At 44.6% G+C, this 18,215-nt stretch overlaps 1 protein-coding gene and 1 pseudogene across 4 annotated transcripts in view; both read left to right on the top strand.

The window, feature by feature from the left end:
* Positions 1 to 9,692, top strand: part of LOC308427852 (Krueppel-like factor 3) — a 219,130-nt gene extending 209,438 nt beyond the window's left edge. For all 3 annotated transcript variants that reach the window (XM_080926107.1, XM_080926106.1, XM_080926108.1), the window contains 3 exons: positions 2,215 to 2,287; positions 6,179 to 6,232; positions 8,194 to 9,692. In XM_080926107.1, coding sequence (XP_080782233.1) covers positions 2,215 to 2,287; positions 6,179 to 6,232; positions 8,194 to 8,310 — 244 coding nt within the window. In that variant the 3' untranslated portion in view covers positions 8,311 to 9,692. The remainder of the gene's footprint in view (positions 1 to 2,214; positions 2,288 to 6,178; positions 6,233 to 8,193) is intronic.
* Positions 9,693 to 16,295: 6,603 nt separating this feature from the next.
* LOC308439896 (ubiquinone biosynthesis protein COQ9, mitochondrial-like) lies at positions 16,296 to 17,157 on the top strand (annotated as a pseudogene). Its single transcript has one exon. The product of its transcript is annotated as a ubiquinone biosynthesis protein COQ9, mitochondrial-like (transcript).
* The last annotated feature ends 1,058 nt before the right edge of the window (positions 17,158 to 18,215 follow it).

The raw sequence follows: 18,215 nt of genomic DNA on the forward strand, positions 1-18,215 counted from the left end.
CATGTGAGCCACTAATGCAAGACAGTTGTTCACTGCAGGCTGTGTTCCTGTGCCGTACACTGAGGATTATGTTTTTCAATAAGCAGTTGTTGTTGCTATTAATTTATCTAGTGTTATGTAAATATGTATAAGATATATATATATACATATATATGTATATATATGAAAACAGTTGGTGTGGAATCCTTTTGAAAATAGAAATTAGTGCTAAAAACAAGTCATTAATTTCCATGTGCACAATTATAAGACATGGAATATCAGCAGATATCCAAATATCCCTTTATTATTGTTAAAACAAGGGAGACAAAGTATCCCCAAGAAAACATTCACACATGCACACCTCACTCATCATCCACTTGCGTTTGTTTCACCAGCTCACTAATTTTACTACATCCGACAAGGCAAATTATGTATTTAGATATAAACTACACATAATCTGATCATTCTAGAGAGATATTGTACTTTCTCGAATATGGAAGGAAAGGAGAAAGATTTTCAAACGCCGAGGACAGCGTCTAGCTACTGCCTTGTCTTTGTATGGATCTGAAGGAAGAGAGCTGAGGCTCAGAAGTCCCAGGACATGGATCCTGGGACATTGCTCTTAGCACCTTTCCCAGTTCCCTGTTTGTCCCAACCTTATCCAGCTGCTCTGACCCCTATGCGGTCAGTCCGTTCAGTGGGTGTCCTCCCACCACCTGCCCAAGTTTCTCTGCTGTCTTCTGGTCTCACCCACAATGGTTTCTTCAGACAAATCTCAGATGGATGGACGCCTCCACAGGGTTCATCATACCTAACACCGAGGCCTAGGGGTGTAGCTCAAGGCAAGCCCACTAGCACATGGAGGCCCTATGCCTATTCCCCAGCATCATACAGGAGTGGAGAGCTGGGAAGATGACTGATTCAGTAAAGTGCTTGCTGTGTTCACCTGAGCACCTGACTTCAATACCCAGCATTCATACCAGAGAGAGAGAGAGAGAGAGACACTGTAGGCACCTGAAATCTCAGAGTTGGGAGGTGGAGAGAGAAGAGTCCACACCTCCTTCCCCCAACATGTGGTATATGCATGTTACCTACACACACACACACACACACACACACACACACACACAAAGAAACCTCTGAATATAGGTTAGATACAGTATCTATTGAAAAATGAAACAAGCCATCTTCTTTGCCTTCAGTGAATCTCCTAACATGCAATATTCTCAATCCAGAGCTATTGTTTTTCTAATAGCATTTTATTCACTATAAATCACACACTGTAACTGTTAGGAGAAAATCAGACAGAACACACATTGTTTGCCAATTATATTGTTTTCAGTTTTTTGTCATCTGTGGTGTTAGTATAAACATTCTGATTTTGTCTTGCTTGCTTTATTAAAGACATAAAAGCAAATGGCTAAAGAAAAGTTCAAAGTTTGACATGCTATAAGGACATTCTCCAGGGATCATTATTTTGAGGCAAATAGGAACAGCACAGTCAGGATACAGAGAGAATCCAGATGTACTAGAGCATGTCCATAGTCCCGGCTCTCTGTGGGCTGAGGCAGGAGGATCTCTGTAAGTCGAGACAGGCCAGACTGGGCCACATAGTGTCACACCGCTGAAAAGGAAACGAAGGAGTCAGGTGCTTGCCGAGCATACCGGAGACCCTGGGTTGTTCTCCAGCCCCAAGAGGGGCGAGTGTGTGTGTGTGTGTGTGTGTGTGTGTGTGTGTGTGTGTGTGCTCACGCGCGCGCGCGCGCACGTACCTGCCTGCCTTTGATGAGCTAATGCCTGCATTTGCGTTTTAAGCCTCTCTCTGCACTCACCGCTATGTCCCATGAGGTTACTTGGCAGGCGCCGTTTCGTCATTAGCTGACGTGTGAACAAGTGCCTCAGTGAACATTCATTGTTTAAAAATGACCCAGACACTGGAGGAAAGCCACCTGGCCTGAGTTTCCACTCCTATGAGGAAGATGCCCAAGCCAAAAAAGCTCTAAAAGGAGGGAAAGTTGATCAGAGGCTTACTCCGTAATTAAACATGAAAAGAAAGCTGTGGACCATAGATGGCTGTTGAGGAAAACTGCACATTTCTGTAGAGCGACTTCAAACTCTCGCACCCTGCTTTTGATGTCATACTGCCGTTCATGTTACTAATCGTCATGAGGTTTACCTTACTTTACCTTACAGAGAAAAAAAAAAAACCCAAACCTCTTTGTTTTCTTATTTCAGATTAACCACGGCAATGTGCAATGAAGTGGCCTCCTTATCGAAGAAGTTCACAAATTCTTTAACCACTGTTGGGGTAAGCATACCATTTGGACCATTTTCTTACGTTGCTGAGGGAAGTTGAGCTGTGAGAAATCGAGAATATGATGTCTTCTGGCACAACTCCCTAATTACAGCTGTGCCGTGCCATTTTCTAAAACCAGGCTGAGATCCCCTCTCTAAACACCATTAGCCTAGAGCTCCTCTCTGCCTTGGCTGTAGACTCCAGTCTGCTCCCTGCCTGGGCTGTGACTTGTCTACGGTCTTAGACATCTAGACTGGTGAGCGGTCGGATCTCCGTTATTCATATGTCAAAAGAAAGGGTATCAAATGCAGGTTCCTTTCCATTGCTTATTAGCTATTATCATGTCACTCAAGAATCTTTATTAAAATAATCAACTTTAAATATTGTCATTCAGTATTGCCCTTAGTCTAATAAGCCACATGTGATAAGACTTTCAAAAGAAAAAAAAGTGTTGTTCATTAACATCTAAGTGTTTCTGTTCTTAAGATAATATCTGTGAAATATTGCATATATTTCAATGTGTGGCTTCTGATTAAATATCTAGGTGCCCTTTTCTGTCCCAAGTAGTCCCTGTGAGCTGGGGAAATGGCTTAGCAGATGAAGGATTTCATGTGCAAGTGTGAGAATCTGAGTTCAGACCCCCAGAACATGCCTATAATCTCAGTGCTCTGGAGGGAGACTAGGGGCTCCCCCAGGACAAGATGGCTAGCTAGAGTAGCTCAGTGGGCTAGCTCCAGGTTCAGCAAGAGACCTTGTCTCAGTGAATAAAGAATAGTGTGTTGAGGAAGACACCAAGCATCAACCTGTGTCTCCATACACATGTGCACACATGCACCCGCACATGCATGCAAACATGTGAGCCAACATAATACACACATATACATGGGGGAAGAAGAAACCAGTCATGTTATAAAAGCCCCGCCTTGGTAGGGCAGGAGGAGCGAGTGGGAAACACTCCTCTTTCATCTTCTTACTTACCCTCAATGCAAGATCCGACTCTCTTTCCCAGAGACACAGGAAACAGGCTTTAGTCAGGGTATTCACAATTGCCACGTACAGTTTTATAGGGAAGACTGGAAGTCTGAAACCAGGGCTATCCTCTCTCTGAGGCCTTTGGGGGTTGGTTACAAATGGCTCAGATAAGGGGGAGCTTTATGGAAGTTGGTGGGAGACTGTGAACAGCTTGGGGGACCCATCGACAGAGCTCACTTGTACTCTGAAGCAGGGCGACGATCTCTTTTACATTCCCTTTTCTGAGTCAGAAGTTTCAGAAGGTCATCAGCATGGGTCAGATGGTCAGATGGCCACCTTGGTGTCACTCAGATGTGGTTGGGAGCAAGATGGTAGCATGTAAACCTACGTAGCTGCTGGAGTGTAAGTAAACTGTAGGGAAAGAACAGTTCTTAAAAGAAATGGGGTATCTGTCCCCCATATTTTCACTAAGTGACTCTGGATAAAGGATGAGTTAATAATACAGGCCACCAAACCATTCGGCTGTCAAGAAGTCTTTTTTGCTCGCTCTTTCTTGGGCTTACCTCAGTTATGTTCTCAGCAATGTCATATCATCATCTGTAGGCAGAGTGATGGGGAGATAGAAGCCGTGGATACATGGCTACCAGTCACTGACATTGATATGGAAGCATATCCCGCTATTCCAAGTTACCTGATGACAGGCTTTGGTGGGGGATGATGGGTGCCCTAAACAGTGGGAGGGCTTCCCTCATCAGTTCAGGTTCCATGCTCTTCTGTTACATCTCCCCACTTTCTGCAGTTCCTTAGCTGAGGACCCCAAGTTCCAGAGAGAGGAGCAGATACACCCAGGCCTCTCCAATGACCTCCCAGCTCCCCATCAGCAGCCTGTCAGACATTAGACAGATAACCAACTGTTTGGTGCCCCGGGGTTGTCTGTGGGTTTTTATATGGTTCGTGTTGAAGAGGGTTTTCTTCGGGTAATATTTGTGACACTGTTTTCTCTTTGCACCATATCAGACTCTAGCATAGTATTTCCCAAAGTGTGCACACCAACCACCCGAGACCTTGTTAAAATGCAGATTCTTATTTAGCCTGTGTATGTGAGAGCTGAGGACAGAGATTCTGCATGGTTAATTAGCCCTAGAGTGAGCAAGCCAAGATCTTTCCTGAGCCAAGGTCTACACTGTCTGGGCCAAGTTTCTGGCAGGTGGGTATGTGCTTGGACTTACAACTGTCTACACACCCAAACACGAGTACACACACATTTTCAAGTGCAAACACCAGCGAATGTGTGTTGTCCGTTTTGGAGACGGTGAAGGCTACATCTAAAATGGAGCTCGCCACACACCGCAAATCCCTGGTCTGCTGCTCTGAAGAACCATTTGTATCCATCATTGTTTTGGCTCCAAAGCAGCCATTATTCATACCCTGAAGCTAACAAGCATGGACTGCTCTTCGGGCTCCATTTAAAAGGCTCACGTGTCTCATTGATTCTGAAAACCCATGTTGTCTTACTGCCCTCGTTTTGACTATATCATACAGGTTTATTGATAATCACATAAACATGAAAGCAAATACTATAATGGATTTTCTGGTTACCTACTAAGGTGACTGGAGTGTTTGGAGAGGTTCTTCCCCATCCCCTGCAAGACTCCATTGTGGTTTCCTCAAAAAAGGCATTAGTCTCTGAAGAGTAATGCCAACGAAGGAAGGCTTCTCTGGGAAGATGTACTTAATTCATAGGCTGTTGTTTGCTTGCCACAGACCTTCCGGGTACAGTAAGGGAACCCAGCCGACTACGACTGCTCCATTAATGATTCATTGCTGTAGGAGTCGGTTCAACGCTTTCGATAGGGAAGCCTGCTGATGGGCAGGTGAACAAGATAAATAAGGATCATGACCATCTCTCCTGGAGCGCTGGAGACAAGACTCCATTCTCCTGTTGTACACACACTTGAAAGTTCTATTTAAGAATGCCCTTGGTAGATAACCTACGGTACTTGTGTTCATGGATGAGGTGGGGGGAGGGGGAAGAGAGAGAATGAAGAAAACACAGAACAGGCAGACTAGACTACTAGGATGGATGGATAGGTAAAGGACTAGAAACTTTGAGGCCAAAAAAAAAAAAAATTGAAATAACAACAATAACAACATCTCAGGGGCTGGAGAGATGACTCAACGGTTAAAAGCATGTCCTACTCTTCAGGAGGACCCAGAGTTGGTTCCCAACACCCACATAATTATAGGTTCAGAGACTCCAGTGCCCTCTTCTGGGCTCCCGTGCACATACCCCACCCTGACACTGTCAACATGTAATTTAGAAGAAATAGAATAAAGTTCTGAAGAATAAGAATTTCAGTAAGCTATACAGATATCTTAATTAAAACGTGCAGTGAGGCGCAGTGCATGTCTATAATCTCAGCCCCTGGAAGCGTAAGGCAGGAGGATCATGAATTTGGGCAAGTCTGGGCTACACAAAGACCAAAAAGATTTTTTTAAAACACAGTTAATAAAGATCCTGACAAATTCACCATCAACATTGTAACCCCAGCTGATCTAGGTGTAGGGTGGTGTCAGGCAGATTGGGCAAGCAGAAGACAGGACCCAACTGGCTACCAACTTTCTGCTGCTAACGAGTTTACATTTCTAGCAGTGTGAACTAGCAGTGTGAACGAGCAGTGTGAACTCGTGTAAATTGCTCCCACCTTCCCCATCCAGCTAGTGCCTAGGCTCGTTGCAGCACCAAACCCCTTCCAGGATTGCTGGTAGAATTAGAGATTGCATAAGGAAGGCACAGGCACCAACCTAGTCTACAGTGAGAGCACTTCTTCCTCTAAGACATTCCTCTACAAAGCAGTATCTTATATCTGATGTACTAAGCCTTACGGTACGAGACCCTAATCGGTCAATTTCATACTTTCAATTTCACAGAGCAACAAGAAGGCTGAAGTCCTTAGCCCCGTGATCGATAGTGTGTTTTTAGAGGTAAGTAGCCCCGAGAGAAAAAGTACTCCAAATCAAAGTGAATGTTACAGCTATGTTTTTTTTTCTCTTTTCTTCCAGTCAGCAAGTGTTACTGGAATTCTAAATCTTAGCAACAGTCTAAACAGTCTTTGTGTGTATGTGTGTGCACGCACGTGTGTGACTGTGCACACACACAAGCGCACTTCTGTAGCTCAGCCAGCTGTAAACTGTCTGATACAGCAGCAATGCCTAATTTTCGAGAATTCCTGATTCTAAAAAGAAATGCTAAGCTTGCAGGTTATTTCCTGCCACTATTTCCCCCAGCAGACACAGATTTTTTTGCTGCCAAGTTTGACACTGTGATTATTGACTGAAATGGAGGATTATTACCCACTGGTGATTTCATAAAAGCCAGGCATTTCCCTTTGTTCCCGATAACTTTCGGGACAGCTGAGTCTAAGTTTCAGGTTAGCAAAAATGATGCGGAACGTCTGGCCATTCAGCGACAAGAGTCCCTGATGAGGGAGGGCCCACTGCCTGACCTGCCTGCTCACTGGGACTTTGTAGCAGCAGCTGCACAGACGAAGACTATCCCAGCACTGCTGTGATTCTGGGGAAAAAAATGAACTCAGTGATGTAAGAAGCAGTCCAAGATGCCTTCCTGGTCTTAGAGAGTGGGCATTGTTCTGTATGTGGGCAGAGGAGGAGGACCTCCCATTAGAGACTAAGCTGTCACACTCTTGCCTGTGGGGTAACCACAGAGCTTCACACGCACCCGTGAAAGCCAGGCGATACACAGTACCATCGTCTTCACATAGAGATAGCAAGAGTAAGCTTTGGAGAGTACACAACATCAGAAACGCTGCCTAAGAACTCATGGCAACGTTGCTGGGCATGTGTCTCACTCAGCAAAGCCATCAATGGGCAAAAATTAACCAAGTGTTGGCAACGAGTGTCATTGTTTAGGACACAGCCATGTGATGGAGTCAACCAGAAGGGGCAGGAACTGTAGGGACAAGTCCAGTGGACAGACACAGCTAATAGAAACCCTGGAAGGCAGCGGCAGAACACAGTGTAGGAAAATCTTCTGGAAAGTCAGACTCGGTGCTGTATACCGGCAGTCCCAGTACTCAGAGGTCTGAGGCAGGAGGATGGTGAGTTCAAGGCCAACACAAGCTATATAGTGAGACGCAGTCTCAATACTCAGCCTCCTAGCCTGGAGCTCCATCTTGGCTGTCGATTAAGCACGTACGTTAGCACATTGATTTACCATATCTGCACATCACAACTATGGTACCCAGTAATTATCCACTGGCCAAGGAGAAACTCTCATGTTCTAGATATTCTCCCTAAACTTCTTCTGTTGGCCATTTTTTAACAATAATCTCTCGAGGCCCTCTGTGTGGAGTTCTCTGTAAATCAGCTGTGGTTTAGACCCTACCCTCCTCTGTCCTGTGATTTCAGGACCGTGGGGTTGACCTTAGAAAGGGCTGGATAATACTGGCCATGCCGGGCCATGAATGTACACACACTCACACCCCTTAAAGGCCCGTGGAAATGACTTGTCTCATTTTAAATGAGACCCTTTTGTTAATTTTCATAGTTAAAACCTGGCCATACTCCATCCAAAAACATGTTTTACATTTGTGTAAGCGCAGACATTCTGAGAATTTTATGATATTGTTGTACTTCCCACTCCTCAGAAGAAAAGGGATGCTGTTGGGGCTGGAGAGATGGCTCGGTGGTTAGAGCACTGGCTGCTCTTCCAGAGGTCCTGAGTTCAATTCCCAGGAACCAGTTAGTGACGAACATCTGTAATGGGATTTGATTCCTTCTATTTGTGTGCGTTAAGGCAGAACACACACACACACACACACACACACACACACACAATAAGTCTTAAGAGAGAGAATGTTGTTATATGATGACTGCCATTGAAACTGAACTATGAAAGTACCCTCAGCTGTTTTTCCTTTTTGTAGGGATGCAATAGCACCACATATATCCAGGACGCCCTCCAGCTGCTGCTCCCGGTACTACAGGTCTCCCACATCCACACCAGCTGTTTAAAAGCTACATCCCAGCCAGATTCCAGCTAGTTCAATGGCAGGCTACGTCTCTTCACTACATAGCATTTAAAGGCAACGGACTTCTACATCACTGGCCAGACCGCCCATCTGAGGACACTACAAGCCATTTTTGCACAGTTTTGAAAATACAGAGTTAACATTTTTCTTAATGTATACTGTTTTTATCAATAATTGTGTTTTCCTTAAATTAACTTAAACTTGTACTTGTTATTTTGAAGTTTTCCTTTAATTTGCAGTTTATCCACAAATATATTTTTCATGATCAACCAGATGATATTTAGAAATTCATAGGGAGACCTTAGACTTTTGTCTAGCTTTGAAATGTCTACCTTTCTGTGCCCTATTTTTTCTAAAACATGGCTTTAAGTAAGTTCTTTTTTTAATTTTTTAAAATTTTTTAAGTAAATTCTTATACTGAACTTCATTTTGTAGCATAAACATCATAAACAAAAATAACACTACTTATTTGGTTTAAACAGGGACATGAATATCTTTTTTTCATTCATTCATTTTGTGACAAGATTTATTGAGCACCTACTATGTATTTACCATAAAGGAATATGATATCACTCCAATAGATACATGTTCTTAAATATGGTTTATAATAATCATTAAAACACTTTAGGATACTAGATAAGATGATCTCTAAACCTTAAAGTGCTTGAAGAACCAAGTAAATGGGCAGTTGTTTAAAATGTACTACCCTTTAATGAGTTATAATCTTCAGCCTCTTTGTTTTCATACCAGATTACCTCTAGGGTAAAAACATGTATAAAAGGGGGTGTGAAAGAATATCTATTTTTGAAATGGGATCTCACTATGTAGCTTTGACCAGCCTGGAACTCACTATAGAGACCAGGCTGGCCTAGAACTCACAAAGATCTGCCTGCCTCTGCTTCCCAAGCACTAGGATTAAAGGTGTGCATAACTATACCTTCCTGGCCTGAAGAAATACTTTCGTTTGGGGTGTATGATAACAAAATTACAAAGCTAAGAAGCATTTCAACAGAAAACTAAAGGTGTTTGAGCCAAGTAGAAACCCCAACCTGCATTTCAAAAATGCTCACTAACTAACCCGGTCACACGCACAGTGGTGGCAAAGGTTGTAAGTCGGCCAAGCGGGATATTGATCCAGAGAGATGCGTCGAGGACTTTGCAGGTAGCAGTGGCACTGATGCTGGGCTCTTCTGAGACACATCTGTTCTTTACAGACTGAGATTCTCTGGCATGCTTCTGTTTGAGACCATCACTGACATCCCTACCAGCAGTGTCCAAAATAGTCACACCAGTGGCTTATCCCAGAGCAAATGATGCCTACAGTCTTCTTGAGAGGGAGATAAATTCCCTCCTTTGTATTTGCTTTGTATTTGGAGGTAGAAACAACTGCCTCCGTCTCCTATGGACCAAGTAGAAAAATAAAATTCTCTTAAAAAAAAAAAAGTCAAATAAAGGTGTGGCATTTCTTCTTTCCTGACATCTGGAAAGTTTCTGATGCTAAGGGTGGTGATGATTAACTGTTGACCATGTCACAGCTTCCTCTATGAATTCTATGATTCTTACATATGGAGCAGAAAAATCTAATACCTCCAGGGTATTAAATTCGAGGAGGATTTAGTTTCTCAGCTGTCAGTGTGGGGCGGTGGCTCAGCCAGCAGCGGTGAGAAACCAGAACCAGAGTTTGGATCCCAGCACCCATGAACAGTCTGCGTGCACACCTGTAATCCCAGCAGCAGGAGGTAGAGACGGGGGAATCCGTGAGGCGCCCCAGCCAGCCAGTGTAACCAATCGGTGAGCTCCAGGCCCAGTGAGTATTATGGTTCATAGATGCTTGGCACAATTAGAAGGTGTGGCCTTGCTGGAGTAGGTGTGTCACTGTGGGTGTGGGCTTTAAGACCCTCTCATGGCTGCCTGGAAGCCAGTCTTCAACTAGCAGCCTTCAAATAAAGATGTAGAACTCTCAACTCCTCCTGCACCATGCCTGCCTGGATGCTGCCATGCTCACATCTTGATAATAATGGACTGAACCTTTTAACCTGTAAGCCAACCACAATTAAATGTGGTTCTTATAAGAAGTATGCTCATGGTGTCTGTTCACAGCAGTAAAACCCTGACTAAGACAGTGAGATACCCAGCATCCCAGGAAAATAGCAAGTTCAAGGCCAGGCTGAGCTACCTGAGGCCTCATCTTTAAAACACTGCCTAAACATCCATTTTAGTGTACAGCAAAAAAATAAAATAAAATAATAAAACCAAATTTGAAACAACATTAAAATAATTGATAATTATTTTTAAAGTAATCTATATTATTAATATTTTATTTATTCATCTTTTAATGAAAAAAAAAAACACTCAAGGCTGGAGACATGAACTGAAAGGATTCCCTGATCCGTGGCCTGTGGGTTAAACTGTTTAAGGGAGAACAGTTGTTGACTGTAGACCCATTGTCTAGGATTTCTCAGTACTGGCTTCGATCATCACTTTGAAAAAAAAATGTTGCTTTGCTTTGCTTTAAAAACTGTCAAAACGCATGGTGCAGAATCTTTCACGGGAAATGTAAATGCATCGCCAAATGAATGATTTCTCAAGCTTACCGTGGAAGTTTGCTGTTTCTTCAATAATACTCTACATAAACTGGGTTCATTGCACTGTACACAATTACCATGAACAAGCAATGCTGGATTTTGCATCCAGTACAACATAAATTCTGATCTAAATAATGAATATTGCCCCAAAGTCTGCGCCTTATTAAATAAAAAAAAAAAATCTAAAGCATATTTCAAATTTAAAGTAAAAAGCATCCAAGAAAAAGAAAATTGCTCCCTGAAAAGAGAAGTGTGCATTTTTTTCTCTGGGTCTCACACAGGGCTGGAAAATAAGCTCAGAGTTAAAGGAGCAAGTGACTCACTGGAGCTGTGTCCAAAGGAAGCCACACAACCAACAAAGAAACAGCGTGCTCCAGACATAGAGCAAGAGGGACCAGGAGTGACTCCACACTTCTGTGTCCCGGCAAAACATCGCAAGCAAAAGACAATTTCTTTGTGGAAAGATTTCAGCCCGTCCTAATGGAGAGGATAGAATGGGGCATGGCTTTGAGGGCAGAGCTGAGTCCAACAGGACCTGGGGTCCCTTCAAAAGCCACTAATGGTAAGTTTGCAACAACAACCTCTTCCATTCCTCACACCTCAAGTTCCCAGGGTCTCACAAAACAAAACACCAATTGGGGAACAAGCTTTCAAAACAAAGCCTGGGCTGAGGTGGGTACAGTTCAGAGTCTACCCATGAGAAGGAAGCGTCCACAATGTGCTGCCTGAAGGAAAGTACAAACTACCAGGAAAAAAGCCCCAGTGCAGGAAGCAGAGGTGTCCTTGTGCTGTGGAGAAAGAAATCGGATGCTCTGAGGTGCTTATGAGCCCAGAGACCTTCTGTGCAGGCTGCCCTCACTGTACCAGTCTGAAAAACAAAGCCAGGAAGCGTCCTCTCAAATTTACAAAACGTTGAAATAATCATTACATTTCTCTTTGTCCTAAAATAAAAAGTGCTATGTGTGTGTGCTCACACGGCCACACATGCACACAAGTGCTGAACAGATAAGGTTGATCGTGCTACACAACTTTAGATGGTGTTTAATATTATAACAATAATTACAGAGCCACACTGGAGTGGAGTTTTGTTTTGGTTTTTGGTTTTTCTTTCTTTTTTGTTGTTGTTTTTGATAATATAATAAATTGCCTGTCTTTCTCAGAGTTTCTATTCCTGCACAAAACATCACCACCAAGAAGCAATTTGGGAAAGAACGGGTTTATCCATCTTACACTTTCATACTGCTGTTCATCACCAAAGGAAGTCAGGACTGGAACTCAAGCAGGTCAGGAAGCAGGAGCTGATGCAGAGGCCATGGAGGGATGTTTCTTACTGGCTTGCTTCTCCTGGCTTGCTCAGCCTGCTTTCTTATAGAACCCAGGTCTACCAGCCCAGGGATGTACCCACAATGGGCGGGGCCAGGGATGGCTCCACCCACAATGGGCTGGGCCCTCCCCCCTTGATCACTAGTTGAGAAAATGTCTTACAGCTGGATCTCATGGAGGCTATTCTTCAACTGAGGCTCCTTCTTCTGTGATAACTCCAGCTTGTGTCAAGTTGACACAAAACCAGTCAGTACATTGTCCTTTAATCCTTTCTTTAAGCGTGACTCGCATGCTAACATTTAGACCCAGGCTTCAACTTGGCTCCTTAAATTACCTTGTTTGTAAAGGCACTTCAGAAAAACCCATCTTAGAACAGCGATCCAATCCTGTTTTGGTTTTGTAGTTGATTAGAGTTCATAATGCCACTGGAGTGGCTTCAGACCAGCCACTCTTCTCATGAAAAAAATCAAATGAGGGGTTCACCATGTATTTTATTTTCTGAGCTATTTCATTTCATAGGCAGCTTTATATCTTATATGTTCACAGGTCTGAGGAAAAACATGGTTTTCTCCCATTTCTATCTTCCATCCTATCCTCTACACTGTGAATGTGCAGCCTTCATGGTTAAATTCTGACAACCCAAATGGTGAGAATATAGTGATGTTGTCGATACAGTTCTGCTGTCAGGGTCATCAGGGTGTAGAGAGAGTGCAGAGGGTTGGAATTTTATGTTGGGAATTGAACTACATCCACCTTTCTGGATCACAGAGGATTTTTCTTGGCACAAGCCATCAGCCAAGAAGCAATAGGATTATGTCAGCCTGTAGTGACTGCGCCTCACCTGGCTGGCCTGCCTCTTGTATTAGTCTCAAAGGAAGTTTAACCTGAAAAGAATAATGCATGGCTACCTTCAATTCCTTTGCTGAGTGCAGAGATTTGGGGTGATCCAGAGCTGATCTATCTTCCTGCCCTGTGTGTTGAACTGGCAGGCTTCTCAGATGCGATTTGGAAGAAAAAAGTAGCACAGAAGCCAAGGCCAGATGGGTGAAACCTTGGCAAAAAAGCAAAGCTAAGCCTTTGAGTCCTTGCCATCTTTATCTTGTTTCTCTCACAGGATTTTTTTTTTTTTAACAATCATGAAGAACACAGCTTCCAAGATCAGTTTTTACCACTCTGCCCAGCTTTTTCCCTCTCTCTAATTCCCTTTCCCCATTTTCCAGAAAACCATCCACTCGGAATTTCTACCATGATCATTCATATGTACTTACTGTATGCTGGGCTGTGTGTGTGTTTAGTGCTTAATGCACAGTTCCATTAAATATTCACAATCACCGACAGGAAGCTGGGTGATTCTAGTCCCCACCACAAGAACAAAAACAGAGACTCAGACAAGTCAGGCCCAGAGTTGCATGAGTAACAACAGAGCCGGACTTTGAACTCAGGACAGTCTGGCCTCTTTAGCTAGCATTTTGAATGAGCTAGAACCTAACATAAGAGGAAAGCCACTATTAGCTTTGGGGAGATCTGGATGCTCAGGTTTGCTGGCTTAGGTACCCTGGAAGCCCGAGTACAACCTAAAGCTTCAGTTGTCTACTTTGTTTTCGTGCAGCTGAGAACAAACAGGGACTGAAAGAGAGCAGACTGGAATGCCTGAGGTTATCTGGTCCCAGAGTGTGGCTTTGTTATCCTTTCTCAGCCATTCACACTAAGCAGCTCAGCTGTCCTGTCCTCTCCATTTCCTCTTCCCTCCCCGTTCCCTTCTCCATGCTGGGGAAGCCAGTCTGTAACCAACACCATCCCTGAACATCAAACGCTCCCCTGGCTTCCGGGAGCACGGCGGTATATAATGTTGCTTCCGGGAGCACAGCAGCACATAATGCTGCTTCCGGGAGCACTACAGTGAGTAATGCTGCTTCCGGGAGCACGGCAGTGTATAATGCTCTCCCTGCCTTGAAGATCACACTTTGTCTAGACAAGCTTTAAGCTGTGTTTTCACAAAGTTCCATTAGAGCCTGAGAAACGCTCTTTAAAAATGCTGGCTGATGCCTCCTGCTCCCTGGACTTGGCACTGCCACCAAGAGACAATGGTGGTGGTGAAAGGGGTGATGGTGGTAACCGTCAATGAAACAATGGTAATGAACGTTTAATTATTTCTTGGGTTTCAGACACACTCTGCCTCCAGTTTCTTAATCCCCAACACGAATTTCATAAGATAGCCACAATTATTATCCTTTACAGAGGAAGAGCTCAGAGAGGTAAAATAAGCTACCTATGATCTTCCAACTCCTAACCACAAGAACAGGAGGCTCCTAACCCAGCTGTAAATAAAATGCAGGACAGAGCCCAAGGACAGGCTGATACCGGACAATAAAAGAATGTGTTCCTTTGTTTTCCCCTTGGCTGAGATTGCTTCTAATAACACCTGAATGTCCATCTCTGTGTTCCGTAGCCTCCAGCAGGGTGCTCCTGCACTGAGACCCTGCCAGTGCCTTAGAGCCCAGGCACAAGTCACTTGCATGTCCCAATTGTTCACTGGAAACTCAGATTGTTTGTCTCTTGTTGACAGGGAGGCTTCGACGTCAAAGTCTGGCAACTTTGGACAAAGTGAGGATGGGGAATGGGGTGGGGAAACAGTTCACTGCTGGGGACTAACATGGGATGAGTTAATCAAATGGTAAACTTCAGGACAGACTCAGGGCATTTCTCTGTCGGTCAAAGGCCTTCGATACCCATGGGCTGTTATGGCTTGGCCTGTTGCTATGTACTGTAATGCTAAATCCTGTACTGAGTGGTTCCCCATTTACCAGCTTTTCTTGGGCAGACCTTGTTCCTTAACGTAAAACTATTGGTTAAAAATAAATGGCTACAGGCAATTAGTGGAAGGATTAGAAGTAGGCAGGTTTGGAGTTACCTGGTTGGGGGTTGCAGAGAGGAAGAGAAAGGACACGGGACAGAGGAGGAAGCTGGACCGTGAGCACATGGCCAGGAGAAAGAACAAGTATCTGGGGTACTCTGCTGGGGAGGTATCCAGGCCAGCAGTTAGGAGAGTAGATTGTTACCCCCCAGCAATCGTCAGTCTGTGTCTCGTTCATTTGTGAGTTAGGTGGGGATAAGTTAAATTGGTTCAACAACAGTGAGCATCTTGGTGGGAGGTGCTCTTCTCCTGTAGGGCCTCAAGCACCCCTCCCCCATCATTTTTTCAGGCCACTATTCAAAAGCTTCCTGTGGCCACACACCCAGAATCCCAGCAATCAGGAGGTGGAGGCAAGAGGATCAGGAGTTAAGATCATCCTTGGCTACATAGAGTTCAGGCTAGCCTTGGCTACCTCTTTCAAAACAATAACAACAAAGGTTTTTGAGTGAAGCTCCTCCCCTGCCTGCTCATTTTTCCTTCGGGGCATCTCCATGTAAGGTCATCTGTGTCATACAGAGCATCTACTCTCTGCCTGAGTGTGATTCCTACACACCAGGATTTCTTACTGTTTTGCTTTCTGTCGTGGTCCCAGCACCCTACTTAGCACCTAGCTGGCCTTCAATAATTTCTGCTTTGAAGAAGTCACCCTTTGAGGTGCATGTGAAGACTTCAGAGTGGGATTAACTGTAGTGAATATTAGGTCAAGTGTGGAATGTTATGAAACTACTTTTACAAAAATGAAAAAGAACCAAAAGAATGAAATGTCCCTCTGTATTGTTGCTAGTTGGACAAGAGGTTCTGGGTTAGTTATGTAAAATAACATGTATATGTGTTCAAAGCACATTTCACACAAACACACACAACTATAAACGACCACGGGGGCAATGGAACAAGTGGGCGGGCATAGCAGAATTTGACACAACCATGCAAAAGGACCCCAGCCCAACTTTTTCAATGTAAATTTTTAAATGTGTACCTAATGTGTATCTGTGTATCATTCACAAGCAGCTGGAGGAAGCCAGAAGAGAATTGGATGCCCTAGGAGTGGAGTTACAGACAGCTATGAGCTGCCGTGTGGGTGCAGGGATTGAACCTGGGTCCTCTGGACAAGCAGACAATGCTACTAACCACTGAAACACCTCTCCGGTCCCAAGTTGTTAAATTTTTCAGTAAAAATGTATCAATGGAGCGTGCGTGCCCACTTGAAAGATGGCGGCGACGGCAGCAGTGTCATGGTGTCTTCGGCCGGTTGGGCTGGAGGCTCCTGCACCGCGGAGACAGTTTTTTCGTCTCATGAGAGTGAGGAGCAGCTACAGCACCGCATCTCGACAGCAGCGCTAGAGTTTGTGCCTGCCCACGGCTGGACTGCAGAGGCCATTGCTGAAGGAGCCCAGCCCTCGGGTCTCTCCAGTGCAGCAGCCAGCGTGTTTGGGAGTGACGGCAGTGAGCTGGTTCTGCACTTTGTGACCCAGTGCAATGCTCGCTTCAACCACGTGCCGGAAGAGGAGCAGAAACTGGGGCAACTGGGCCAGGCACAGAAGAGGAAGACAGACCAGTTCCTGAGGGATACAGTGGAAACCAGACTCAGAATGCTGGTCCCCTACTTTGAGCCCTGGCCCCGGGCCCTCAGCATCCCCCTGCTCCCTCAAAGCATCCCACCCAGCCCGAGCTTGCTCACCAGCATGGTGGATGACATGTGGTATTACGCTGGGGACCACTCAACTGATTTTAACTGGTACACCCGCCATGCAGTGCTGGCTGGCATCTACAACACAACAGAGCTGGTGATGATGCAGGACTCCTCCCCAGACTTCGAAGATACTCGGCGTTTCCTGGGAAACCGGATTAATGATGCAATGAACATTGGCCACACGGCTAAGCAGGTGAAGTCCGTTGGAGAGGTACTGGTGCAGGCACGCTCAAGAACCTGACAGGTCTAAACCGGCGGCGGTAAGAGAAGGGGAACCCATGTGCCTGGAAGGAGCAGCAGCAGATACGAAGGGCTTTGACAAGATGCTCCACCCATTGAACAGGATGTTAATGGAACACACTGAAGAACTTGGAGTTGTATGACAGCCACAAGGCTGGAAATGACAATGCACTTGCTACTGTTCTGACCTGGGATTGGGCCACTTCTTCAGTTCCTAATACCAGGCCTGGCCCCCTGATGCCTTTTGCATTGCAGCTATGTTTGAAAAATGAGACTCACATTCAAGGTTTCAAACCACAGAAAGTTGCCATGACTCTGCGTGGTGTCACAGGCATCTTGATCATGTCTTGACCTTAGGATTGCTCTCTAGGAGCTGGGCATGGTGACACAAACCTGTATTCTCAGCGCTCAGAAGACTGCTACAGCAGGATTGAGAGTTCAGAGGCAGGCTTGTCTGTGTAGAGTATCACAAGCCTGCTTGAACTACAGAGTGTGATCCTGTCAAACCAAATCCCCTGAGAAATGTTCTTAGGGGCTCACAACTGAGGTCTAAAGACAACAGGTAGTGGGAGCTCTTCCCCAGCACAGGACAGTGTGCGCACAAAGGTATTTGTCACTGGCCATTGTTCCTCTGGGTCCCCGCAGAAAGCTGCCTCCCCTGGACAGGTGCCTTTTGGACAGTCATGCTGAACCTGGCATCACACCCCAGCATGCATTGCAGGATCAGTAATGTATTTAAAATCTGTAAAAATAGTAAATATGTTTGAAACAGAAAAAAATGTACTGGTGGGTGAATTAATATACATACATTTAATAATCAAAAGAGTCTAAACACATTGTTTTTCATAAGGAGGCCAAGTGATAAGAGTCTTACCGGATAAGAAAAATATGAAATATACAGATTAGTTCTCATGAGAATAGCAGTATCAGGAGTGTCTACAATTTGACTTTCTTATATGCTTTAAGGGTTGATGTTGATGACTATGCACACACACCCCCCCCCGCCTTTCTCAGGATAGTGCAAACCCAGGATTCTTTTTTGGGGGGGTGAGGGCGTGGAAATCACATTTATTAGTTAAGACAACCACAGGCCGGACACAACACACATGTTAAAAAGTGGACCATCTTTTTAAACTTCAAATGTAATTTTTTCCAATCCCCACAA

The sequence above is a fragment of the Micromys minutus genome, assembly GCF_963924665.1.
Source record: "Micromys minutus genome assembly, chromosome: 1".
Lineage (NCBI taxonomy): Eukaryota > Metazoa > Chordata > Mammalia > Rodentia > Muridae > Micromys > Micromys minutus.